The 26,501-nt window shown below is 46.9% G+C and overlaps 2 protein-coding genes across 2 annotated transcripts; one reads left to right on the top strand and one right to left on the bottom strand.

The window, feature by feature from the left end:
* Positions 1 to 827: 827 nt before the first annotated feature.
* On the bottom strand, positions 828 to 16,875 carry smarcc1b (SWI/SNF related, matrix associated, actin dependent regulator of chromatin, subfamily c, member 1b). The gene is made up of 28 exons (XM_060857083.1): positions 16,638 to 16,875; positions 15,366 to 15,485; positions 15,198 to 15,283; positions 14,936 to 15,017; positions 14,739 to 14,831; positions 14,587 to 14,656; positions 13,705 to 13,774; positions 13,541 to 13,616; positions 9,846 to 9,971; positions 9,677 to 9,756; positions 7,494 to 7,609; positions 7,286 to 7,345; positions 7,168 to 7,202; positions 6,973 to 7,088; positions 6,517 to 6,588; positions 6,243 to 6,356; positions 5,899 to 6,052; positions 5,698 to 5,808; positions 5,541 to 5,600; positions 5,206 to 5,464; positions 4,614 to 4,775; positions 4,076 to 4,125; positions 3,871 to 3,961; positions 3,601 to 3,737; positions 3,314 to 3,448; positions 3,065 to 3,215; positions 2,800 to 2,898; positions 828 to 1,147 (listed from the first exon to the last, which is right to left on the bottom strand). Exons 1-28 carry the CDS (start codon positions 16,785 to 16,787, stop codon positions 1,080 to 1,082), a joined length of 2,943 nt encoding a protein of 980 aa, XP_060713066.1. The 5' UTR covers positions 16,788 to 16,875; the 3' UTR covers positions 828 to 1,079.
* Positions 16,876 to 19,232: 2,357 nt separating this feature from the next.
* LOC132837623 (KAT8 regulatory NSL complex subunit 1) lies at positions 19,233 to 26,372 on the top strand. Its single transcript, XM_060857388.1, has 12 exons — positions 19,233 to 20,575; positions 21,041 to 21,182; positions 21,270 to 21,358; positions 21,455 to 21,596; positions 21,711 to 21,855; positions 22,017 to 22,190; positions 22,496 to 22,611; positions 22,745 to 22,866; positions 23,613 to 23,736; positions 23,907 to 24,010; positions 24,173 to 24,323; positions 25,427 to 26,372. Exons 1-12 carry the CDS (start codon positions 19,233 to 19,235, stop codon positions 25,676 to 25,678), a joined length of 2,904 nt encoding a protein of 967 aa, XP_060713371.1. The 3' UTR covers positions 25,679 to 26,372.
* Positions 26,373 to 26,501: the final 129 nt, after the last annotated feature.

Here is a 26,501-nt window from a genome sequence, read left to right as displayed (position 1 = left end):
CTGGAGCTGATCAAACACCAGACACAGAGGTTTAGTCTTAATCTAATCTGAAGCGTCTTTTCATGTTGAACACTTGATCAGAAGACTGATCACTGCAGTGAAAAAGATTACAGATTTCTGCATCAAGGCCATCTAAAGAATCATCTGATGTTCCTGAATATAGACAAACAGACCCAAAAATTATTTATTGTTCCACATTTAAATATTAGTACAACAATGTTCTGTAACATTCTGTAACAGCTGCATTGACACAATGTCCATGGTTAAAGCGCTACACAAAGACATTTAAACTGGGTCAGTTATTTGCTGAGAAAATGATCGAGTTGCTGTGTGTTGGTGAAAGCTTGTGGTCCTGATCACTATGTGTGTGAGTGCAGTGACAGATGACAGAGGTGATGATAAGTGATCACTCTGACACCAGCACCATCTCTCGGAGCTGACCGTTAATCCTCCATCTGTACACAGGTTGTCAGAGTGCACTGGTGGAGTCCGAGGCTTTGGACCTGCTCCAGCCCGATGATCATCAACTCTTTTAGTCAGGTTAGAAATCTCCTACTCTTTATGTGAAGATCAGATGTCCTTCAACAGCATGTTCACTCAACTGATTTTCACTGCAAACATTTAACACTAATATCAGCTACAGATTAACTGCTACAACACACATCACCCCCCTGTAGGATCATCTTTATCTCCAAAGTCCCAGCATATTAATTGTGGCACCGGGAGCTCGGTGTTTAAAGCCCCAGACGTCTGACTGGACGTTTCTGATGTCCAGGTGAAGCTCTAAGTGCTGAATAAATATAAATTAAATGTGTGCAGAGACACAGTTTTATTATAAAAATTTATTGGCATGAGTGCTAGATGTCATTAATACAAAATCAAGCTACAAACATTTAGTGCTGACCAAAAAGTGACACACACACGACTGGTTCAGTTTACTGTAGAGAAAAACACCATGTACACAGGACTAAAGGTTTCACTGGTGAGCTGAACTTCATGATATATGACAGAGCTCAGTGGACGCAGGAACACTGTAATCAGATACCCAGGTGGACGACTGGTCTTTACAGGACATGACTTCAGCTGTCCATCGGGGGCCGCGAAATAGGTGTGGCCCCTTCAGACTGGGAGGAAGGTGGAGTCGGGTCTTTACACAAAAGGAAAGAAAAGAAAAAAAATTAAACTAAAAATTAAAATTAAACATCCAGCATGTGACACACACACACACACACACACACACACACACACACACACACACAGAGAGACAGACACACTGTGTATGTGTGTCTGTCTCTGTGTGTGTGTGTGTGTGCGTGTGTCTGTCTGTCTGTGTGTCTGTCTGTCTGTCTCTGTGTGTGTGTCTGTCTGTGTATGACAGACACACACACAGAGACAGACAGACAGACAGACACACAGACAGACAGACACACACACAGACACACACACAGACACACACACACACACAGACACACAGACAGACACAGACAGACACACACACAGACAGACACACACACAGACAGACACACACAGACAGACACACACACAGACAGACACACACACAGACACACACACAGACACACACACACACACACACACACACAGACACACACACACACACACAGACACACACACAGACACACACACAGACACACACAGACACACACAGACACACACACACAGACACACACACAGACACACACACACACAGACACACACACACACAGACACACACACACACAGACACACACACACACAGACACACACACACACAGACACACACAGACACACACACACACACAGACACACACACACACAGAGACAGACAGAGACAGACAGACAGACACACACACACACAGACACACACACAGACAGACACACACACAGACAGACACACACACACACAGACAGACACACACACACACACACAGACACACACACATACATACAGACACACACACACACAGACACACACACACACAGACACACACACACAGACACACACACACACACAGACACAGACACACACACAGACACACACACACAGACACACACAGACACACACACAGACAGACACACACAGACAGACAGACACACACAGACAGACAGACAGACACACACAGACAGACAGACACACACACAGACACAGACAGACAGACACACATACAGACAGACACACACACAGACACAGACAGACAGACACACATACAGACACACATACAGACACAGACACACAGACACACACACACACAGAGACAGACACACAGACAGACAGAGACAGACAGACAGAGACAGACAGACACACACACACAGACACACAGAGACAGACACACACACACACAGAGACACACACACACACAGAGACACACACACACAGACACACACACAGACACACACACACAGACACACACACAGACACACACACAGACACACACACAGACACACACACACAGACACACACACACAGACACACACACACAGACACACACACACAGACACACACACATACAGACACACACACACATACAGACACACACACATACAGACACACACACATACAGACACACACACACACACAGACACACACACACACACACACAGACACACACACACACACAGACAGACACACACACAGAGACAGACACACAGACAGAGACAGACACAGACACACACACAGACACAGACAGACACAGACAGACACACACACAGACAGACATAGACACAGACAGACATAGACACACACACACAGACACACACACACAGAAGTGATGGAGAAGAGGATGAGGTTTTATAGTCACTCACATGTGCCATTAGGAGCACCAGTATGCTGTGAGCCCATCACCTGCCCTGCCCCTCCACTGCCCATCACCTGCCCCGCCCCTCCACTGCCCACTGTACGACCTGACAACAGACACAAGCCTTCAGCTTTAGTACACAATAACTACATACAACAGGAGCTGAAGTTTAGAGTGCAGTGTGTGAATCATTATTAAAAAAACAAGTCCACTTATTCTCATCAGGGGTGTGTGTGTGTGTGTGTGTGTGTGTGTGTGTGTGTAGAATGTACCATGTAGAGGGTTAAAGGCAGGTCCACTGCTCTGTGAGGCTCCGCCCTGTTGCTGTTCCAGCTGCTGCCGTGCTTTTATCTCAGCGTACTTCACCTGCTCCATGTGGAAGTTCTGCCTCTCTGACAGCAACTGCTGCCGCTGCTGCTCCAGCTGCACACACACACACACACACACACAAATATGCTTTTCTTCTATTTGATCAGCAGTATGATGGGGCTGAACACATTTACACTGCAGTGTTAACTCACAGCCTCTTTCTCCCGGTCCATGATGGTCTCCAGCTCCTCGAAATGCCTCAGCTTTATCTCCAGCTTCTTCATCTGGGTCTCTACCAGCAGAGCCACAAGAGACTTAATCTTCCTTTCCTCCACAGCAGCCAAGTGCTGAATGAGCAGAAGAGAGAGAACCGTTTAAGGGGAGGAGATCCAGGACAAACATCTGTCACAAACATCTGGGAGGAACTGTTCTTGTGTAAAACACCTACACCTTGCTTGGATGTGGTGTGTGTGTGTGTGATACACAGCCTGTTACTCACTTTCGCCTTGGTGGCAGCAGAAGCCAGGGCAGCTGCAGCTGCTGTGGCAATATTCGCTTCAACCAGTTCGAGCTCCACCCTCCTCCTCCTCTCCACATGTTCCCCTGGTGTCCCCTGGACCACTTCCATACCGTCTTCTTCACCGTAGACAATCAAACACACACACACAAACACAGGAGAGAGAAAAGTGGTAAATAAATGTACCTGATATATTTCATGTGATTTCAGACTAATATATTTATGAAGTGTGTGTGTGCTGAAAACACAAACCAGCTTTGCTCTCCTCTTCTTTCTCTCCTTCCATCTCCTCCTTCTCATGCTTTACTCGCTCTCCCTCTCCTGCAGTGTTTTCTCCCATTGGCTGAAACACCAGCAATTAAGAACAAAGGACAGGAATAAAACAGAGGAAAGGACGAGGATTACAGAGGATTATAGAGTAAGAACTGTTGTGTGTGTTGTTACTGGGCCGTCACACCTGGTCATGGTGTTCTGTGTCAAACTCCACTTTGTCCAGTCTGGGTCCATCTAAATGTAGAGCACACAATGGGCAGTTAACTGTGGGTTCAGAAGTTTTACACTCTATGGACTGTGGATTTAAACAATAAAAAGATTTATTTAATTCCCACAACTGCACATGAGACAGCGATGTACTCGGGCCGTGGGCTACAGGAACACGGCTGGAGTCTACAGCCATGACACGTAACTATCACAGGACACGTGTGTGTGTGTGTGTGTGTGTGTGTGTATGACGCTACTGCTCAGTGCCAGGGAGGAGAGACCGGTCAGAGTTAACATACAAATCTGTACATATCTATAATAACCTTTTCTATAAAATGATAAACAAATATATGTTCATTACATATAAAATTACATTAATAACACAGAACAATGCAAGTTTCTGAAAATCTTTGTGTGACTATTTGAAGGAGAAATGCAGAGTAAGTGCTGCCCCCTGCTGGCAGTTCTCTGCAGTACAGCCTGAGGGTGCACATGTAGTGTATATAAAGCAGTACCAGGCTTCTCCTGTTGCTCTGCCTGTGACCCAGAACTGGTACTCGACTGCAGTCCAAAGGAGGGCTCCAGTTCAGATAAACTGGCATCAGGATCTTGCATTTTGAGGACAGGGGGATTGAAGAGCTCTGGAGAAGCTTGTTCTCGTACACGAGAGAACTCCTCTGAGAAGCAGACCACACACACCACATTACATCAGTGACATGTTCTTATAAACTGAGCAGTACAAAGTTTTCTTTTCATGGCATGTGGGACACACACACACCCCTCACACACCCACAATCACACCCACTCACCCCCCCCCACACACACACCCACTCACCCCCTCATACACACACACCCCCAATCACCCTCACACCACCCCAATCACAGCCACTCACCCCCCTCACACACAAACCCCCCTCACATCCACCCCCTCACACACCCACTCACCCTCAATCACCCCCTCACACACCCACCCTCACACACAAACACACCCACCTACCGCCTACTCACACAAACACACACCCCCACCCGCTGCCTACTCACACACACCCCCTCACACCACCCCTGACCCACCTCCACCGCCTACTCCCTCCCCCCTCACTCACTCACCCAGGGCAGCCTTGGCAGCAGAAGATGCCACTCTGGGGTCCACGACAGAGGCGAGGAAAGCCACTGTGCTCATGACCGGGTTTCCTGACTGGCTAAAGGGAACAGGCTGGTAGGCGAGAGGGCCCATTGAAGCTTCTGAGTTCTCCAAGTACGGGTCCTCTATGGGCAAGCGAAGGAAGTGCAGGATACACTCGTCCTGTGTGCGGCTTCCCACATGCTCAGAGACCTTATTCCAGTCGTCTTTATACATCTCTAATGCCTGAGACACACACACACACATCAGGGGGAAGACAGTACACAGTAAGTATTTAAATTTTATTGGATGCTACACTCACCTCCAGGAGCAAGAGAGTTTCCTGTTCTGTCCACTCACGTCCTGCGTTTGCTCCTTTAGTCTACAGAGTGGGTAACAAACACGCCTTCTGGATTCAGAACAACAGACAGCTTCCTGAAGCACAGATAAAGTGTGTGTGTGTGTGTGTGTGTGTGTACCTTAGGATGCTTTTTCGCATAAATATCGGTTCGTAGACCAAAGTTTTGAAGGTCTGATGGTTTTTCTTTGCTCTTCTCTGGGAAATGGAGCATATGCTGAGAGGCTGAAACCTACACACACACAAACAACATAAAAACAATCACACCACCACAAACAGTTCCTGCTACAAGCTGTGTGTGTGTGTGTGTGTGTGTGTGTACCTGTAACGGTCTGTGCTGTAGAGGGACCAGGGCTGAGGGAATGTCTGTTAAAACATTAAAGTGAGGTGTAGGTGGAGGGCCCATAGGAAGAGGTCTGCTCTCAGCATCCACCTGGTAATTAATCAAACCCCACTGCTCCAGGAATGCATGGACCCTACACACACACACACACACACACACACACACACGTTCTGTACCTTTGGTTGAATAGGTCATATTTTATACCACAGCACAGCTGAATGCTTGAATCTGATTGGCCAGCTCATTTACGGTTTCTTGTAGTTGAGGCTCCACATGATGATCACTGTAGTATAATCACACACACACACACACACACAGCTAACCTCATAAGGGCACACACGTCTCCTGTGAGGTTCCGTCTGCAGGAGGTGGAGGTCAGGTACTCCTGAGGGTTTAGTCGATACGTGTCGATCATGAAGTTACGATAAGCCAAATATCTAAAGACATTATTAACACATTCAGAGAAATATACGTCACACTTCTGTTTATCAAAACTACGTGCACCGTTGGTGTAACGGTCATAAAGGGTATAAAATGTGTGTGTGTGTGTGTGTGTGTGTGTGTGTGTGTGTGTGTGTGTGTGTGTGTAAGACGCACATCTCTGGGGATTTGGACTTGTTCTTCCCATTAAAGAACTCGGGCAGTGCTCTCCTCTCTATCCGGTGAATACTGAAACAGTGAACAGGTTTGATGGAAGATTACAGCTCAATCACACAATACACACTCCAGAGATCACACTAACATGAATCTCAGACTGAGAGAAAGCACAAAAAACCACACCAGAGCTTTTGTTTATTAAACTGTAGAAACTCCACATGAAATTATTGTAGATGTTTATCATTTTCTATTACATACATTTAAAATATTACTTGAAATAAACAACAGTCCATAGACTACCATTCTAATCTTATGGAGTAAGTGAGTGAGTGCGTGAATCCCCAATAAAAGTGTGTGTGTGTGTAATAAAACTCTTGCAGTTGTGTGAAGTGGTGAATTCCAGACTGAAATGAGTCTCTGCTACACACTAGAGTTAGAGATGATGTGGAGATTTACCAGTTGTAGTCAAACCAAGAGGCGTAGCTGGGGATGATGATGTGATGAGTCTGCTTTATGGTGCTCTCTTCTTCTTCCATGCCACGCCCAAACTCTCGTCCCTGATCCTCCTCATCCTGAACACACACACAAATACAGGCGCCTATTAAAGTCAGTGTCGTGTTACTGACCCAGTGCCGCTAATACACCACTTACCCTGAATCCAGACAGGAACTCGTCTTCTTGGTCATCTAAAAGAAAAGAAAAGAGGAACATTAGAGAAACCCATCTTACACAAATGAGCACTAACATGTAAAACAGACCGTCTTCATACCCAAGTCAGTCATGGTTCCTCCTTTCACTGGTGTGTTCTCGCTGTCTTTCTTCAGGTTTACTGTCACCAATAATGAAGTAAAAGATCTCCATTATGACCCATGACAGATATAGGAGTGTATTAGGTCTAGGATCAATATTACAGACTGACTACACAAAAGGAAACAGAAATCCTTGGGGATAATAAAAACAAATAAAAGGAGACACACTGTTTTTAGGCAGTTTGACCTCCTCCATGTTAGGCACAGGTACTGGGTCCTCCATGTCTTTAGTCAGGTCTTCTTCTGGCTCCACCTCTTCCTGTTGGCCACGCCTCTTATACAAACTGCAAATGAGACATCATAAATAAACTCACTGCATGGTTGCACTGGTGTTCTTAATAAAATGGACAATTAAGCTGCAGTGTGAAATGCAGATGAAGGTCCAGAGTTTCAGGTAAAAATCTCACTGACTTTGATGGTGTGTGAGAGACAGCATTAAAAACAATACTGTTGATCTCCAGGAATTTCCATACACAACAATCTGTAGAGTTTACACAGCAAGGTGCAATTAACACCATCCAGTGTTCAGCAATCCTAACAGAAGGGTTTCACATACCCAGAACTACTCTGTTCCTAATAAAATGGCCAGTAGGTGAATATTACATATTAATATAATGACTGAGTGTGTATGAGTGTGTGAGTGTGTGTATGCGAGTGTGTGTGCGAGTGTGTGTATGAATGAGTGTGTGTATGAGTGTGTGTGTGTATGAGTGTGTGTGTGTGTTGTATGAGTGTGTGTATGAATGAGTGTGAGTGTGTGCGTGAGTGTGTGCGAGTGCGAGTGTGTGTACGAGTGAGTGCGAGTGTGTACGAGTGAGTGCGAGTGTGTGTACGAGTGAGTGCGAGTGTGTGTACGAGTGAGTGCGAGTGTGTGTACGAGTGAGTGCGAGTGTGTGTACGAGTGAGTGCGAGTGTGTGTACGAGTGAGTGCGAGTGTGTGTACGAGTGAGTGCGAGTGTGTGTACGAGTGAGTGCGAGTGTGTGTACGAGTGAGTGCGAGTGTGTGTACGAGTGAGTGCGAGTGTGTGTACGAGTGAGTGCGAGTGTGTGTACGAGTGAGTGCGAGTGTGTGTACGAGTGAGTGCGAGTGTGTGTACGAGTGAGTGCGAGTGTGTGCACGAGTGAGTGCGAGTGTGTGCACGAGTGAGTGCGAGTGTGTGCACGAGTGAGTGCGAGTGAGTGCACGAGTGAGTGCGAGTGTGTGTACGAGTGAGTGCACGAGTGAGTGCGAGTGTGTGTACGAGTGAGTGCACGAGTGAGTGCGAGTGTGTGTACGAGTGAGTGCGAGTGTGTGTACAAGTGAGTGCGAGTGTGTGTACAAGTGAGTGCGAGTGTGTGTACGAGTGAGTGCGAGTGTGTGTACGAGTGAGTGCGAGTGAGTGCACGAGTGAGTGCGAGTGTGTGTACGAGTGAGTGCGAGTGTGTGTACGAGTGAGTGCGAGTGTGTGTACGAGTGAGTGCGAGTGTGTGTACGAGTGAGTGCGAGTGTGTGTACGAGTGAGTGTGAGTGTGTGTACGAGTGAGTGTATGAGTGAGTGCGTGTATGAGTGAGTGCGAGTGTGTGTACAAGTGAGTGCGAGTGTGTGTACGAGTGAGTGCGAGTGTGTGTACGAGTGAGTGCGAGTGAGTGCACGAGTGAGTGTGTGTACGAGTGAGTGCGAGTGTGTGTACGAGTGAGTGCGAGTGTGTGTACGAGTGAGTGCGAGTGTGTGTACGAGTGAGTGCGAGTGTGTGTACGAGTGAGTGCGAGTGTGTGTACGAGTGAGTGCGAGTGTGTGTACGAGTGAGTGTGAGTGTGTGTACGAGTGAGTGTATGAGTGAGTGCGTGTATGAGTGAGTGTGTGTATGAGTGAGTGCGAGTGTGTGTATGAGTGAGTGCGAGTGTGTGTACGAGTGAGTGCGAGTGTGTGTACGAGTGAGTGCGAGTGTGTGTACGAGTGAGTGCGAGTGTGTGTACGAGTGAGTGCGAGTGTGTGTACGAGTGAGTGCGAGTGTGTGTACGAGTGAGTGCGAGTGTGTGTACGAGTGAGTGCGAGTGTGGGTATGAGTGTGAGTGCGTGTATGAGTGAGTGCGTGTATGAGTGAGTGCGAGTGTGTGTATGAGTGAGTGCGTGTATGAGTGAGTGCGAGTGTGTGCATGAGTGTGAGTGTGTGCATGAGTGTGAGTGTGTGTATGAGAGTGAGTGTGTGCATGAGTGTGAGTGTGTGTATGAGAGTGAGTGTGTGCATGAGTGTGAGTGTGTGTATGAGAGTGAGTGTGTGTATGAGTGTGAGTGTGTGTATGAGTGTATACATTACTTGCTGTCTTCAACAGTATTAAGGTATAAGACATCAGGCTGCACGGTTCTCACCCCTTTTTCCCTCCTTTCTTCCTGGACTCAGATGGAGGAGAAGGCGAGCGTCGTCTCTTCTTCCCAGATGTCTTACATTCCTTTTGTGACAGAAAACAAGAAAATGACAAAGTACAAAAACAGAGAAAGAACAGGAGAGATGGGAAAAGGAGAGAAGGTGAAGCTCTACCTCTTCATCTCGGGGGTAGATGTGCCTTCGGTAACTCACACTCCGTTTGCTGTCATCCACCTCATAGTCTTCCTCATTCATCCACTCATTAAACACATCTGTGTCGAGAACCCACTTAGCATGTACCTTAAAGTAATGCAGAACATCAGTATACATCCATGAGCCTATTGTACAGAAGAACTACACGAGCAGACGTATGTGCCTTCTGCCCATCACACCCACATGTGCATCTGTTTCCATAAGGGTTTAATCACCCCACTGTGTTACTGACAGAACTGTACACATTATATACTGCTGTAACCTCAGACTCACTGACAGGACTGTACACATTATATACTGCTGTAACCTCACACTGAATCACTGACAGGACTGTACACATTATATACTGCTGTAACCTCACACTGAATCACTGACAGGACTGTACACATTATATACTGCTGTAACCTCACACTGACAGGACTGTACACATTATATACTGCTGTAACCTCACACTGAATCACTGACAGGACTGTACACATTATATACTGCTGTAACCTCACACTGAATCACTGACAGGACTGTACACATTATATACTGCTGTAACCTCACACTGACTCACTGACAGGACTGTACACATTATATACTGCTGTAACCTCAGACTCACTGACAGGACTGTACACATTATATACTGCTGTAACCTCACACTGACTCACTGACAGGACTGTACACATTATATACTGCTGTAACCTCACACAGACTCACTGACAGGACTGTACACATTATATACTGCTGTAACCTCACACTGACTCACTGACAGGACTGTACACATTATATACTGCTGTAACCTCAGACTCACTGACAGGACTGTACACATTATATACTGCTGTAACCTCACACTGAATCACTGACAGGACTGTACACATTATATACTGCTGTAACCTCACACTGACTCACTGACAGGACTGTACACATTATATACTGCTGTAACCTCACACTGAATCACTGACAGGACTGTACACATTATATACTGCTGTAACCTCACACTGAATCACTGACAGGACTGTACACATTATATACTGCTGTAACCTCACACTGACAGGACTGTACACATTATATACTGCTGTAACCTCACACTGACTCAGTGACAGAACTGTACACATTATATACTGCTGTAACCTCACACTGACTCAGTGACAGAACTGTACACATTATATACTGCTGTAACCTCACACTGAATCACTGACAGGACTGTACACATTATATACTGCTGTAACCTCACACTGACTCAGTGACAGAACTGTACACATTATATACTGCTGTAACCTCACACTGACAGGACTGTACACATTATATCTTGCTGTAACCTCAGACTCACTGACAGGACTGTACACATTATATACTGCTGTAACCTCACACAGACTCACTGACAGGACTATACACATTATATACTGCTGTAACCTCAGACTCACTGACAGAACTGTACACATTATATACTGCTGTAACCTCACACTGAATCACTGACAGGACTGTACACATTATATACTGCTGTAACCTCACACTGAATCACTGACAGGACTGTACACATTATATACTGCTGTAACCTCACACTGAATCACTGACAGGACTGTACACATTATATACTGCTGTAACCTCACACTGACTCACTGACAGAACTGTACACATTATATACTGCTGTAACCTCACACTGAATCACTGACAGGACTGTACACATTATATACTGCTGTAACCTCACACTGAATCACTGACAGAAGTGTACACATTATATACTGCTGTAACCTCACACTGAATCACTGACAGGACTGTACACATTATATACTGCTGTAACCTCACACTGAATCACTGACAGGACTGTACACATTATATACTGCTGTAACCTCAGACTCACTGACAGGACTGTACACATTATATACTGCTGTAACCTCACACTGACTCACTGACAGGACTGTACACATTATGTACTGCTGTAACCTCACACTGACTGACAGGACTGTACACATTATATACTGCTGTAACCTCACACAGACTCACTGACAGGACTGTACACATTATATACTGCTGTAACCTCACACTGAATCACTGACAGGACTGTACACATTATATACTGCTGTAACCTCACACTGACAGGACTGTACACATTATATACTGCTGTAACCTCACACTGACTCAGTGACAGAACTGTACACATTATATACTGCTGTAACCTCACACTGAATCACTGACAGGACTGTACACATTATATACTGCTGTAACCTCAGACTCACTGACAGGACTGTACACATTATGTACTGCTGTAACCTCACACTGACTGACAGGACTATACACATTATATACTGCTGTAACCTCACACAGACTCACTGACAGGACTGTACACATTATATACTGCTGTAACCTCACTCACTGACAGGACTGTACACATTATATACTGCTGTAACCTCACACTGAATCACTGACAGGACTGTACACATTATATACTGCTGTAACCTCACACTGACTCACTGACAGGACTGTACACATTATATACTGCTGTAACCTCACACTGAATCACTGACAGGACTGTACACATTATATACTGCTGTAACCTCACACTGAATCACTGACAGGACTGTACACATTATATACTGCTGTAACCTCACACTGAATCACTGACAGGACTGTACACATTATGTACTGCTGTAACCTCACACTGACTGACAGGACTATACACATTATATACTGCTGTAACCTCACACAGACTCACTGACAGGACTGTACACATTATATACTGCTGTAACCTCACACTGACAGGACTGTACACATTATATACTGCTGTAACCTCACTCACTGACAGGACTGTACACATTATGTACTGCTGTAACCTCACACTGACTCACTGACAGGACTGTACACATTATATACTGCTGTAACCTCACACTGACAGGACTGTACACATTATATACTGCTGTAACCTCACACTGAATCACTGACAGGACTGTACACATTATATACTGCTGTAACCTCACACTGACTCACTGACAGGACTGTACACATTATATACTGCTGTAACCTCACACTGAATCACTGACAGGACTGTACACATTATATACTGCTGTAACCTCACACTGAATCACTGACAGGACTGTACACATTATATACTGCTGTAACCTCACACTGAATCACTGACAGGACTGTACACATTATATACTGCTGTAACCTCACACAGACTCACTGACAGGACTGTACACATTATATACTGCTGTAACCTCACACAGACTCACTGACAGGACTGTACACATTATATACTGCTGTAACCTCACACTGAATCACTGACAGGACTGTACACATTATATACTGCTGTAACCTCACACTGAATCACTGACAGGACTGTACACATTATATACTGCTGTAACCTCACACTGAATCACTGACAGGACTGTACACATTATATACTGCTGTAACCTCACACTGAATCACTGACAGGACTGTACACATTATATACTGCTGTAACCTCACACTGAATCACTGACAGGACTGTACACATTATATACTGCTGTAACCTCACACTGAATCACTGACAGGACTGTACACATTATATACTGCTGTAACCTCACACTGAATCACTGACAGGACTGTACACATTATATACTGCTGTAACCTCACACTGAATCACTGACAGGACTGTACACATTATATACTGCTGTAACCTCAGACTTACTCACCCTCCAAGGTCGTTCTGAACTGGGAGCTTCCTCTACATCCACATCCACATCACTGGCTGACAGCCATGTATCATAACTACAAATCACACACAGACCCAAACATTAAGGAAAGAGAATTTAATGGTGTGTGTGTGTGTGTGTAGTGTACATCTGTACACACTCACCTGTCTGGATACATGCCCCAGTGCACAATCACATGATGACTGATCTGCATGACAGGTCTAAACCAATCTTCTGGGGGAAAGACAGACACACACACACACACACACACACACACACACACACACACACAGACACACAGACACACAGACAGACACACACATACAGACACTTTAAATATTAAGTAAAAACAACCACATTTTAAGGGCAAAAATAAATAAATCTTATACTGCAGGATATTATTATATAAGTGAATAATACACACTCCTACTAGACACCTAAAGGTTCTTCAGTGAAATCAACAGTACTTGTAGCTCCACATGATTTCCTCCACCTTAATTAAAGCCTCAGTTCCAGCTGAAGAACGCCAGTCATAAAGCATGATGCTACCACCACCGTGCTGCACCACCACCACCACCACTGTGCTGCACCACCACCACCACCGTGCTGCACCACCACCACCACCACTGTGCTGCACCACCACCACCACCACCACTGTGCTGCACCACCACCACCACCACCACTGTGCTGCACCACCACCACCACCACCACTGTGCTGCACCACCACCACCACCACCACTGTGCTGCACCACCACCATGCGGCTCATGTGAGTTTCTTTTGCTTTGTAGGTTTGTTCTAGCCGTACTACCCCAGAGCCCAGACGCGATAGATGAGAGATTAATGCAACATGCACAGATGATCAGTGCTCCTGCTGCTTCTCGAACACTGCAGCCTCCTTAGTAAGTGTTTATCTGGTCTTTGTATAAAAGCTGAAGTCCTGGTGATGTCACTGTGCTGCTTAATTTGTTTGATGACCTTAAAGTTTTTTTTTTTAACATGGGTAAACTTTTACATACACACACAGCTTACAGACCACTACACACACCTTCATCTATTGAATTGGGAGTAGGGTAGACCTGATGGGTCGCTTGTAACCTGTCCTCTGTGACGGAACCCTGAGAGAGAGGAACAACACAGAACAGTAAATTCCCTGTGAATAAGACACTAAATACACTCATGTTCACTACTGTTCTCCACCTTGTGTCTCATGATGATGTCTTGGAGTTTGCTGGCTTGTTTCTGGTCTAGGTCTGGTGACAGATACACCACAGGCCTGGTCAGGAGATTGTTCTAAACACACACACACACACACACACACACAGAGTGATGACTGCATGTCTCCTGTGCTGTCCTTGTCCTTCAGTATCAGTATGAAGATCTATTTCTCTCAGTACCTGTACCAGTGTTTTCTCCACACTGACAAACATCTCCACGTTGCGGTCCACTCGAGACGGGTTCTGGAGGTCAAAGCGCCGCCTGCAGCAGTGAATGAAAGTTTCATGGCTATGTTTAGCGGCTACTAAAAGAACACATGGCTTATATTTCAGCTAGAGCTTAGTTATAAACCTTCTTATAGACTTGTAAAGCCTTGTATCAGCGCATGCCTCCTCGTCCCCTGAACATATGTATAATGGGATGTAAAGCCTGAACACTCACCAACCCTGCTCAGTTTTAAACTTGTACACAGAGCCTAGAATATGACACAGACCACCTCCTGGTTTCATGTCTAGGAAACACTTTACCTGTGAGGAAAAAAAGCCATGTTATATATATTAGTCCAGCATGTAGGTGAAGCAGGGTACAGAAGGTGGAGCAGCCACTCACTGGCAGTTTAGTGAGGTCCGGGTCACTAGCTTTAAGACCAAAAGCATCCTCCTGAAACTGCAGCAGCTGGATGACCAGTGCTGAGAGAGACTTGCTGGTAGGAGCATCAACCTGCACATACTGGGAAGGACAAGACACAAGGTCATCAGTGTGATGGGAGATGCTGAGCGTGAGCCATACATCAAGGGTGTTTTACTGAATAATAAACTGTGTACAGCCTGATACGGATATCGTCATGGTAACCAAAGCAGCTCAATATTGCAGAATTGTTAGAAGCGACATGGTGATGGCTATAAGACATAAGTCATGTGAGTGTGTGTAAGAAGTGTGCTGTGTCTTTCCATCATAAACCACAGAGGAAACCCTGTTTGAAGGGGTGCAGAGCAGGGGCATGAAGGGTCACAGGGAGACAGGAGGGTACAGAGACAGGAGGGCACACTGAGGGCACAGAGAGGGCACAGAGAGACGGGAGGGCACAGGTAGGGCACAGTGAGACGGGAGGGCACAGTGAGGGCACAGAGAGACGGGAGGGCACGGGTAGGGCACAGTGAGACGGGAGGGCACAGTGAGGGCACAGAGAGACAGGAGGGCACAGTGAGGGCACAGAGAGACGGGAGGGCACGGGTAGGGCACAGAGAGACAGGAGGGCACAGTGAGGGCACAGAGAGACAGGAGGGCACAGTGAGGGCAGAGAGAGACGGGAGGGCACGGGTAGGGCACAGAGAGACGGGAGGGCACGGGTAGGGCACAGAGAGACAAGAGGGCATGGGTAGGGCACAGAGAGACGGGAGGGCACAGAGAGGGCACAGAGAGACAGTGCGGGCACAGAGAGACAGTGCGGGCACAGAGAGACAGTGCGGGCACAGAGAGACAGGAGGGCACAGAGAGACAGGAGGGCACAGAGAGACAGGAGGGCACAGAGAGACAGGAGGGCACAGAGAGGTACAGAGAGACAGGAGGGCACAGTGAGACCACAGAGAGACAGGAGGGCACAGAGAGGGCACAGGGACGCCGCACAGATGTAAACAAACCCCACAGAGAACACGTGTTACCTGCGTTACAGCTGAAAACAAGGCTCAGTCCGGTACATAATGACAACTGATTACTGTCCCACAGCTAATCTGCTGTTAACTGTAAATAACTCTGACAGGCTCCAGGTTTAATACATGAAATATCTTAAAGATATTGACGTTTACACGTCGCTGTAGAGCGGATACACTTAGCCACCTAGCTTAGCTTAGCGTGTGTACGTCACGTCACAGAGCCTTTTACCTTTCTGTAATGTTTCCCGATCCAACAGCGAACCGTCTCTAGCTGTGAGAGGATGTCTGTGTTCTCCCACAGGTCCGTACACGGTCCCCCGTCCTTCTTCCGCCTCAGTGCTGCACTGCCGGAGGCCGAGCCCGCGGTCTGCGCCGCCATTGTTACAGGGGAAGCGTTATAACGCCCCGGAGGAACAGCATTCAGTGGACGCTGTGAAAAGTTGACGCACTCAAACGCGCATGCGCAACATTACGTCTGAATAAAAAGCTCCCACGATCTCGCGATACTTCGTACAGAGATGAATAATTTAACCAGAGCTGCAGAAAAGAAACATTTAAAACATCTCCTGTAGTTTAGTGCTACATGACCAAACCTCTTGTGTTTCTCTCTTTACTAATATAAATGTTTATATGAACTGTAGAACTGTAGCACTGTCTTTTGTCCTGCACTGTTTGCACCAGGTTGCACAGTTGCACTTTATGTGGCTAAGACTACTTACAAGTCTTTAGCCCTGTCTTTGTTTTATGTAGCACCTTGATCCTGGAGAAACGTTGTCTCATTTCACTATGTACTGCAACAGCTATATATGGTTGAAATGACAATAAAAGCTTCTTGACTTGACTTGAGAATATATTGGGATTATAAAACAATATGTAAACACGTTAAACCGGAATATAAACCGGATTAAACCCCGATAAACACGTTAAACCGGAATATAAACCGGATTTAAACACGTTAAACCGGAATATAAACCGGATTAAACCCCAATAAACACATTAAAACCCTAATATAAACCGGATTAAAACCCGATAAACACGTTAAACCAGAATATAAACCGGATTAAAGCCCAATAAACACGTTAAACAGGAATATAAACCGGATTAAACCCAGATAAACCCGTTAAACCGTAATATAAACCGGATTTAAACCGTGCCCTCTCTGTGCCCTCCTGTCTCTCTGTGCCCTCCTGTCTCTCTGTGGTCTCTCTGTGCCCTCCTGTCTCTCTGTGCCCGCACTGTCTCTCTGTGCCCGCACTGTCTCTCTGTGCACTGTCTCTCTGTGCACTGTCTCTCTGTGCACTGTCTCTCTGTGCACTGTCTCTCCGTGCCCTCCCGTCTCTGTACCGTCACTGTGCCCAATAAACACATTAAACCGTAATATAAACCGGATTAAAACCCGATAAACACGTTAAACCAGAATATAAACCGAATAATAAACATTAAACTGGAATATAAACCAGATTAAAGCCCAATAAACATTAAACTGGAATATAAACTGGATTAAAGCCTGATAAATCCAACAACTTTAGATACATTACAAAAAAAAAGACCCCGTTAAACCGTAATAGAAACCGGATTAAAACCCGATAAACACGTTAAACCGTAATAGAAACCGGATTAAAACCCGATAAACACGTTAAACCGTAATATAAACCGGATTAAAACCCAGATAAACCCGTTAAACCGGAATATAAACCGGATTAAACCCAGATAAACCCGTTAAACTGGAATATAAACCGGATTAAACCCAGATAAACCCGTTAAACCGGAATATTAACCGGATTAAAACCCGATAAACGTGTTAAACCGGAATATAAACCGGATTAAAGTCCGATAAACACGTTAAACCGGAATATAAACCGGATTAAACCCAGATAAACCGGAATAGAAACCTGATTAAAACCCGATAAACACATAAAATTGGAATATAAACCGGATTAAACCCAGATAAACCCGTTAAACCGGAATAGAAACCTGATTAAAACCCGATAAACACATAAAATTGGAATATAAACCGGATTAAACCCAGATAAACCCGTTAAACCGGAATATAAACCGGATCAAAGCCCGATAAACACGTTATAAACCAGATTAAAGCCTGATGAACACATTAAACTGGATTATAAACCAGATTAAAGCGGAATATAAACTGGATTAAAGCCCGATAAACACATTAAACCGTAATAGAAACCGGATTAAAACCTGATAAACACGTTAAATCAGAATATAAACTGGATTAAACCCAGGTAAACATGTTAAACCGGAATATAAACCAGATTAAAGCCCGATAGACACATTAAACAGGAATATAAACCGGATTAAAGCCAGATAAACACGTTATAAACCAGATTAAAGCCTGATAAACACATTAAACTGGATTATAAACCAGATTAAAGCCCAATAAACATTAAACTGGAATATAAACCAGATTAAAGCCCAATAAACATTAAACTGGAATATAAACTGGATTAAAGCCTGATAAATCCAACAACTTTAGATACATTACAAAAAAAAGACCTCGTTTGAATGAGAGATGTTTATTAGTGAAAGTGGAGAAAACTAAATTCACTCAATAAAAAATCAACAGCTTCCAAATATGAGCCGTTTCAGTGGATGAGCCTCCAGTGAAAATTCCTCCTATCCCGGTTTTAAAGGCTGGCTCAGTGGATGGCGCATGCGCACTGTACTCAGGGAGTGTTGGAGACGCGCACGGAGACGCGCACAGAGACGCGTCTTCACCTCCGGACAATAAAAAATACCTGTGTCCAACCGGAGGGTCGTCGTGTCTCAGCACGTTCCGTTTGGCCATGTGGACAAACCGAACATGTATTACTACTGCAAACGGGCTACAATGAGCACGAGCACAGCCTGGTCCGGGGCGGAGGGTCCGCAGAGCTGCTGCGGTGGAGGAGGAGGAGGAGGAGGAGGAGGAGGAGGAGGAGGAGGGCTCGTGAACGGAAACGGCGGCGTAGAGATCAGCGAGGCCCGTGCGATCGGCGAGTGGGAGAGCGCCACCTGTGATTCCGCCGACGTGACACGGAGCACGAGCACAGACACGCGGGACCGAGAGGACGGTGCGGCGCGCAGACTGTCCCTCCGCTGTAGCGCTGCGCCGGGAGGAGGTGAGGATCCCGGTGGCATTAATATTGATGGAGCGGACGGAGGAGTGTGGTGTCCGCGCTGTACCGGGGAAACCAGGACGGCGGCGGCGGCGAAGCAGAGAGGCGAGTGTAAAACCATGGCGCGAGAGTCTCGGAGCTGGGAGGCGGCAGTCAACAAGCGCCGGGGATGCAGTTACAGCGGGGACTCGAAGAGGGCGTGTTTCTCCGGGACGAACACGGCGGAGAAGGCGGCGCTACACCGGGGCCGCACGGAGCTTCAGACCGGGACCGGTTTAAGCGGCGAGGCTCTTGCTGGAAATAGACAGAGCCGCGACGAAACGTTTAAACAGAGACAACGGGGAGATCCTTCCCAAGACGCAGGTGAACCTAGAGGTTTGAGTTTCACGTGCGAAACGGAAGGTGGTGGCGGTGTTATTAACGGACAGCGGCGCGGCTGCAGGACGGCCAAAGGGCACGTGAGGCTGTGTCGCGTGCGCTCCTTCCTAGCTTCTGGGTTTGATGCAAACGGTACCCCGGTAGCTCAGGTCTCAGACCACGGTCACTTCAATCATCGGACACAGCAAAAAGCCCAGGTCAGCATGCCATCGTCCCCCGGTGCACGTTCGGATGTATCCGACTCCGGTGCCAGGAGCCCACCAGTGAATGGCCGTACGGGCGCGGGGGTTGCCGGTGACGCAGCTGGACCGTGGTTAAGGCAGATAGAGGCGGCCCAAGTGGAGGCCAGGAAACTGCAGGTGCAGCTCGGAGAGAGAACGGACATGTTATGGCGCCGCCTCCATGCAGTACAGGTGGAGCAGGTGGAGCGACACGTGACGCAGCAGTTGGGGGATCTGCGCAGATCCGCCGTGTCCCCGAATTCATCCGAAATCAGCCGCTTAGCGCGCAGGTGCTGTGACGCCCTTCGCACAGTTGAGGGCGCCCTGGACTCTGATCACACAGCCAGCAGCTCCGGTGGAGGCAGTGACAGTGAGGAAGAAGAGGAGGAGGAGGAGGAGGAGGAGGGGAGAAGAGGACGACATGTTTCACCATCCCGAGGGAAATCAGTGTGAGGATCAGTGTGATAAACATACAGGATAATGAGCACGTGTAGCTGTACATGAGCACAACACCTTACACCGGGGCTCGAACCCCATGACTGTAACCCTGAGTTACTCTGATGACCGGAAATAACACACAAACACACAAACGACGCTTCTGCCATGGGCTCAGTGGTCTAAAGGTGCAGTCAGAATACACACACGTACAGCACCTGTAGAACTGAGGGCTGCAATTAACACTAATAATAATAATAATAATAATAATAATAATAATAATAATAATAATAGAATTTAAAGGTTTAAAAATTGCATAAGTACCTACAGAAGTTCCTTTGGAAAGGGTCATGATTACAGCATCAAATGTTTATCCTGCTACTAAAATAATGTATCTGCATCTAACACTTCAGAAAGTATTTGCCCCCTTGTAATTATTGATCTTTTTGCTTTCTTTGACAGCGTCTGTATCTTTGCAGGTGTGTGAGCAGAGAATGGCAGTGGATGCAGGAAAGGGCATGGCTGGGAAGCCGGTGGGTGTGGCTCCAGGCTCAGGTGTCGGAGCTGGAGTATGGGATCCGTGCACTCACTGAGCTCTACACACACCTCAGACAGGGAAAGGTGACCTTTATTATTGAAATGTAACTGATTGTAATAACTCAGTTTCAGTGCTCGTGAGATTTAATGCTATAAACGTGTGTGTTTGAGGTTTCACACTTGAGGGCTGGTCATTCTGTACCTGAAACACCCCTCCGAGCTCCCAGACCCTTTCCTACCCTTCTGGACTGCAGGTTCAGGTCTGCTGCGCTCACAGGAACACACACTCCCACGAGGCATGTGCTCTGTGTTAGCATGTTGTCCGTTAGCTTATAGCATGTTGGTTGTCCTCTCAGGAAGAAGCTAACGGAAGACTCCGCCCCCTCGCCACCAACACCACACAGTTCTGCTTCATCTGCTGCTCGGGTTCGTCCGTTACTGCGACCGTGCCGTCACAGGCTTATCCGTTTGGAGGCTTGTCCTGCACTTGGATCAAAGGTAACGGAAACGCTTGCTTTAAAACTACAGGAATCATCCAGCTAACAAGGCTGAGGATCGTTCCTTACGTGGTTGGTTTATTTGTAAAGCTCTTGTCTGTTGTGTGTGTGCTAGGCCGTGACCTTACCCTGCTGTTGCGAGCCTCCTGCTGTGTGTGTGTTGTGTGGTCCTCCTCACCCACCAGCCCAGGAGAAGTCCAGGTGGACATGTCCCAATGGGCTGGATCAGCATATTCACCCTGTTCTCTCAATGCCTTCAGGTATGTTCACCACAGTTACAGCTTGACATTCGGACACCTTCAGCTCTTTACTGCATGGCACTGTATAATATAACTTCCTGTGTAATGGAACATGTTCTCATAATGTGACGAGATCTGAAACTGGATCTGGATTAATCGGTGTAAAAATAACTTCTACACAGACTTTCCTGTTGTGGTGCGTGGTGTGGTGCCCCCGCTGGCCGGGCTCCAGCCCCACACCGCTGTCAGGTGGATGGAAAGGCGGGGTCAGGGACACCAGAAAGGTGGGCGAGTGAGGAGGAGGCTAATGTGTCCCCGCCCACCAAGCACACTGCCTCCACTCTTCCACACATCCGGTAAAACATATTGTATTTATATAGTGACAGATTTTTATCAGGTACTAACTTAGGGAAAAAAACTATCCACTCAATAGCTAAGATTTCTTTTCCAGTGTAAACATCATAGTAAACTCTTGTTGTGCGAGAACCAGCTGAAATCTTACCCAGGAAGTGCAGCTTGTGGGTGTGTTTAGAGCAGACAGTAACACTCGGTGCTCTTCAGATTTAGGAGTCTATTTGAGCAAGTCTGGGAAGTTTCTGTATGGAAAACATGTGAGATCTTTGTCATGTGACCTGCTGAGTAATTGTGGCTGGTTTTCCAGGTGGTTCTACTTGCAGGAGTCAGAGGGCCGTGGTCAGTCCTGGCCTCCTTCCTCAGCATGTCACAGATTTTTCCAATCTCCCTGGTGTCCCTGCAGCGACAGACACACCTACACAGGTAGGTCCAACACGGATTGGAATATCACCACAAAGTTGATCTACTTATTCCTGAGTTCTTATTAGCCTTTTGACACTACCCCAGAGTCCTGTTGAGCTGACAGAATCTCTTCATGTTTTTTTTTTCCTCGTAGCAGATGAGGAGGAGGAGAGGAGAGAGTTCATTCGACATTGATAACCTGGTGATGCCTGTGGGCCTGGCTGGACTGGGAGCACGAGTGCAGAAACTGCAGTACAAAGAGATCATCACTCCCAGGTAGAAATGTTCCTTTTCAGACAGTGGAGTGCAAAAGTATTCACCCCCACCCATGATTAGATTTGAAAAAGGCTTGCATCAGTATTCAAGCCCCAGGTTCAGAAGGAATCTAGGTGAAAGTCTTCAGGAGGAGATACTTGACTTCAGATGTGGAATTAATAAGATGGCTTCCATTTTCTGAATCAAAGCCACCTCAGAACCATTACTGAGGAGACGGTCAGGCTGAAGGAAAGCAGTGACAATAAAGAATAAGGAGTAGTCTAAGGAGGTTAAGGCAGAGGAACTTCATAACTTAATAATCAGTTGAGCCGTGAGCACTGTTGACCAGTTGGGAGGAAATGGAAGTTGCATCAGACGACTCAACCACTTTCTGGACTTGCACTTCCTCAAAATTTAAACCAGGACGGTCATGGTGAGGGAAGTCACAGAGAGGTGAGAGTTACAGAGTACAGAGGATGGACAGAAGGAAGGAAAATGTATTTAAGGATCTGACTGTAAGTGGTGAGATACAGGCCATACCATGAATAGTCCAGAATATAACAAGGCAAAGTATAAGAGGTTAAAAACAAAAAGATGAAGGTTCTGTCTGAATCCCAGTCAGAATACAACCATCAAGAACCTGTAACTGCAGGAAAAGGTGCTTCTTCCAAGTTCTGAAGGGTGTGAAAACTTATGCAAGCAGCCTTTTTCATTATTTTTTTTTTTAAGTATGGCTTGAGGGTTGCTGTTGTGTGTTTTGTGTATAGCTGGAGAGAGCTGGACTCTGTCTGGGAAGCACCAGAGAAGCATGCTGGCTCAGAAGGTCAGCGTGTGTACCACTCCGTCTCGCCACAGCAGCCCAATGGAGAAGGACCAGAACATTACACTGAGGTGAGCATGCGAATCTCCAGCTGTATCTCGGACACCACGTGTTGTTGATCTGAACCAAAAAGCATCTTAAAGTCATAATCCACACTTCAGCATGAGGAAGTGTGAAGCAGGAGATCCAGTTCAAACACTGGACACATGCAGAGATGAACTCCTTCATTGTCTGTGTGTAGGTGGAGGATCTGTCTGACGCTGTTTTTCTGAAGAGGCATGCCATATGGGAGAGCAGAGAGAGGAGTCGCTGGGGGAGCTGGGCCCGTAGACGCCACCGGGGCAGGTGATCGCCACGTCCTTTAAGACATTTTCACAGGAAGTGATGTGTGTCAGGTTTGATGAGGGAACAGAAGTGCCACATTTGGGGGAGAGTGAGAGTCAGTGTATAGCCTTGGGGAAGTGTGTTACTGCCAGTCTTACATGAACACCATGGTTTATGTGTCAGGTCCTCCTCCTCCTGTGGGGATGGGAAGAGCTGCAGGGGTTCAGATCAGACGCCGTGCTCTCCAGAGCCCAGGCAGGGAAAGAGCTCACCATGTCGCCCCTCCTGCTCTGCAGCAGACGAGCTTTTTTACCAGATGGAGGATGAACACCAGGTGTGTATTCGTGCCTTTGCATGCTTGAATGAGTAGTCAATGTTCCACTGAACTTCCTCACTATAGCTGTTACCATGGCAATTATAAAAACATAAGCAAGACACTGTGGGGGGTGGGGGTGAGCGAGACACTGTGGTGGTGGTGGTGTGTGTGTGTGTGTGCGTTTGTGCGAGACACTGTGTGTGTGTGCGAGACACTGTGTGTGTGTGTGAGACACTGTGTGTGTGTGTGCGAGACACTGTGTGTGTGTGTGTGCGAGACACTGTGTGTGTGCGTGCGAGACACTGTGTGTGTGCGTGCGAGACACTGTGTGTGTGCGTGCGAGACACTGTGTGTGTGCGTGCGAGACACTGTGTGTGTGCGTGCGAGACACTGTGTGTGTGCGTGCGAGACACTGTGTGTGTGCGTGCGAGACACTGTGTGTGTGCGTGCGAGACACTGTGTGTGTGCGTGCGAGACACTGTGTGTGTGCGTGCGAGACACTGTGTGTGTGCGTGCGAGACACTGTGTGTGTGCGTGCGAGACACTGTGTGTGTGCGTGCGAGACACTGTGTGTGTGTGCGTGCGAGACACTGTGTGTGTGTGCGTGCGAGACACTGTGTGTGTGTGCGTGCGAGACACTGTGTGTGTGTGCGTGCGAGACACTGTGTGTGTGTGCGTGCGAGACACTGTGTGTGTGTGCGTGCGAGACACTGTGTGTGTGTGCGTGCGAGACACTGTGTGTGTGTGCGTGCGAGACACTGTGTGTGTGTGCGTGCGAGACACTGTGTGTGTGTGTGTGCGAGACACTGTGTGTGTGTGTGTGCGAGACACTGTGTGTGTGTGTGTGTGTGTGTGTGTGTGTGTGTGTGTGTGAGAGACACTGTGTGTGTGTGTGCGAGACACTGTGTGTGAGTGAGCGATTATGAGTGTGTGTGTGTGTGTGTGTGTGAGAGAGAGAGAGATCTGTAAATGACACTGGGCCTTGTTTAGCGAGCTCGTTACAAACTGCATGTACACATGAAATTTGGTGTTCATGAAAATCTCATTAATGCTCTTGATGTCTGGCTGCTGTAAAGGAAGATAAAGCTAAAGCTCTGACTGGCTTTTGGATTTTGTTTCAGTCCGTACAGTCATGGGATCGCAGGTCGTTTCCCCTGCTGGAGGAGGAGCTCCTGTGGCTGCAGGATGATGAGGAGGCGGAGCTTGAGGAAGACGCCTGCACCGCGAGTGGCCGCAGCCAGAGCACAGACTCTGGCATCTCGGTGGGCAGCTTGGAGCTCTCACCAAGGACACCTCAACCACATCAGCTACACTCAGAAGGCCACAAACCAGCCACCTCAACTCAGGATTCAGACTCCGCCCTCCCTTCCTAAACCCCGCCCACCCTCTCTGGCTTCACCCAGCACTCCTCAAAATCCAGCCAATCACGGAGCGGACAGATTCGATGCCAGATCGGAGAAAGTCTCAAAATGTCCCCTCCTGCTTTAGACATCTCACCACCGCCAGCATACCAGCCCTCAGCAGACCTACTGTGTAGCTCCAGGATGCTCATCACCCAAACGTTTCTCCAATAAATAATGCTGATTCTCCTTCTTCACCTTCATCTTCACTCACTACTGCTGTCTCTGAGGGACGGACGTGCTGGCTGCCTCACCTCGGGTCTAAAGCGTTTCTGTTGGTGTTGAGTTGATCTAAATCACTATATACATGTTTTATTTTACTTGGTGTATGTCAGTCAAACTCCTCCAGAGCTCCATTAGACCGTGTCTCTAGAGAAGAAACCACTTTTTACCCATCAGGTCTTATTTATGAGTCATAACCGTTAATACTGTAGAAATATGTAACGCTGTTACTGATGTGATACAGAAACTTACTTTAATCAGCTCAACACGTGTGTGTGTGTGTGTGTGTGTGTGTGTGTGTGTGTGTGTGAGAGAGAGACAGGACTGTTGCATTACAGAATAAAGGCATCAGCAAATACATTTTTTAAGAAGATTATACTCATGAGACTGTGTGATTTAAACCCTACAGTGTGAATGATGAAATACAATAAAAACTCTTGACTAATTTGCTTTTAATCTTTTTTATCTAAAAGTCTAAGGCCAGTAAAGACACATGACACCAAGTGAACACAGCTTTCTGACTCAAACACAAAACATTTAGACATAAGAGATAATAAAAAGATCTGTGTGGAGT

Source organism: Tachysurus vachellii, chromosome 21, assembly GCF_030014155.1.
Source record: "Tachysurus vachellii isolate PV-2020 chromosome 21, HZAU_Pvac_v1, whole genome shotgun sequence".
Taxonomy (NCBI): domain Eukaryota; kingdom Metazoa; phylum Chordata; class Actinopteri; order Siluriformes; family Bagridae; genus Tachysurus; species Tachysurus vachellii.
This window is presented reverse-complemented; position numbering and strand designations above follow the sequence as displayed.

Excerpts from the sequence above, each read along its gene's own strand:
- smarcc1b (XM_060857083.1), bottom strand. The coding sequence starts at position 16,787 with ATGGCGGCGCAGACCGCGGGCTCGGCCTCCGGCAGTGCAGCACTGAGG. Across the intron at positions 15,486-16,637 it reads TCGGGAAACATTACAGAAAG|TATGTGCAGGTTGATGCTCC; the intron begins GTAAAAGGCTCT and ends TGTCCTTCCCAG. Across the intron at positions 13,617-13,704 it reads TGGGGCATGTATCCAGACAG|TTATGATACATGGCTGTCAG; the intron begins GTGAGTGTGTAC and ends TGTGATTTGTAG.
- LOC132837623 (XM_060857388.1), top strand. The coding sequence starts at position 19,233 with ATGTATTACTACTGCAAACGGGCTACAATGAGCACGAGCACAGCCTGG. Across the intron at positions 21,359-21,454 it reads CTTCTGGACTGCAGGTTCAG|GAAGAAGCTAACGGAAGACT; the intron begins GTCTGCTGCGCT and ends TTGTCCTCTCAG. Across the intron at positions 21,597-21,710 it reads GTCCTGCACTTGGATCAAAG|GCCGTGACCTTACCCTGCTG; the intron begins GTAACGGAAACG and ends TGTGTGTGCTAG.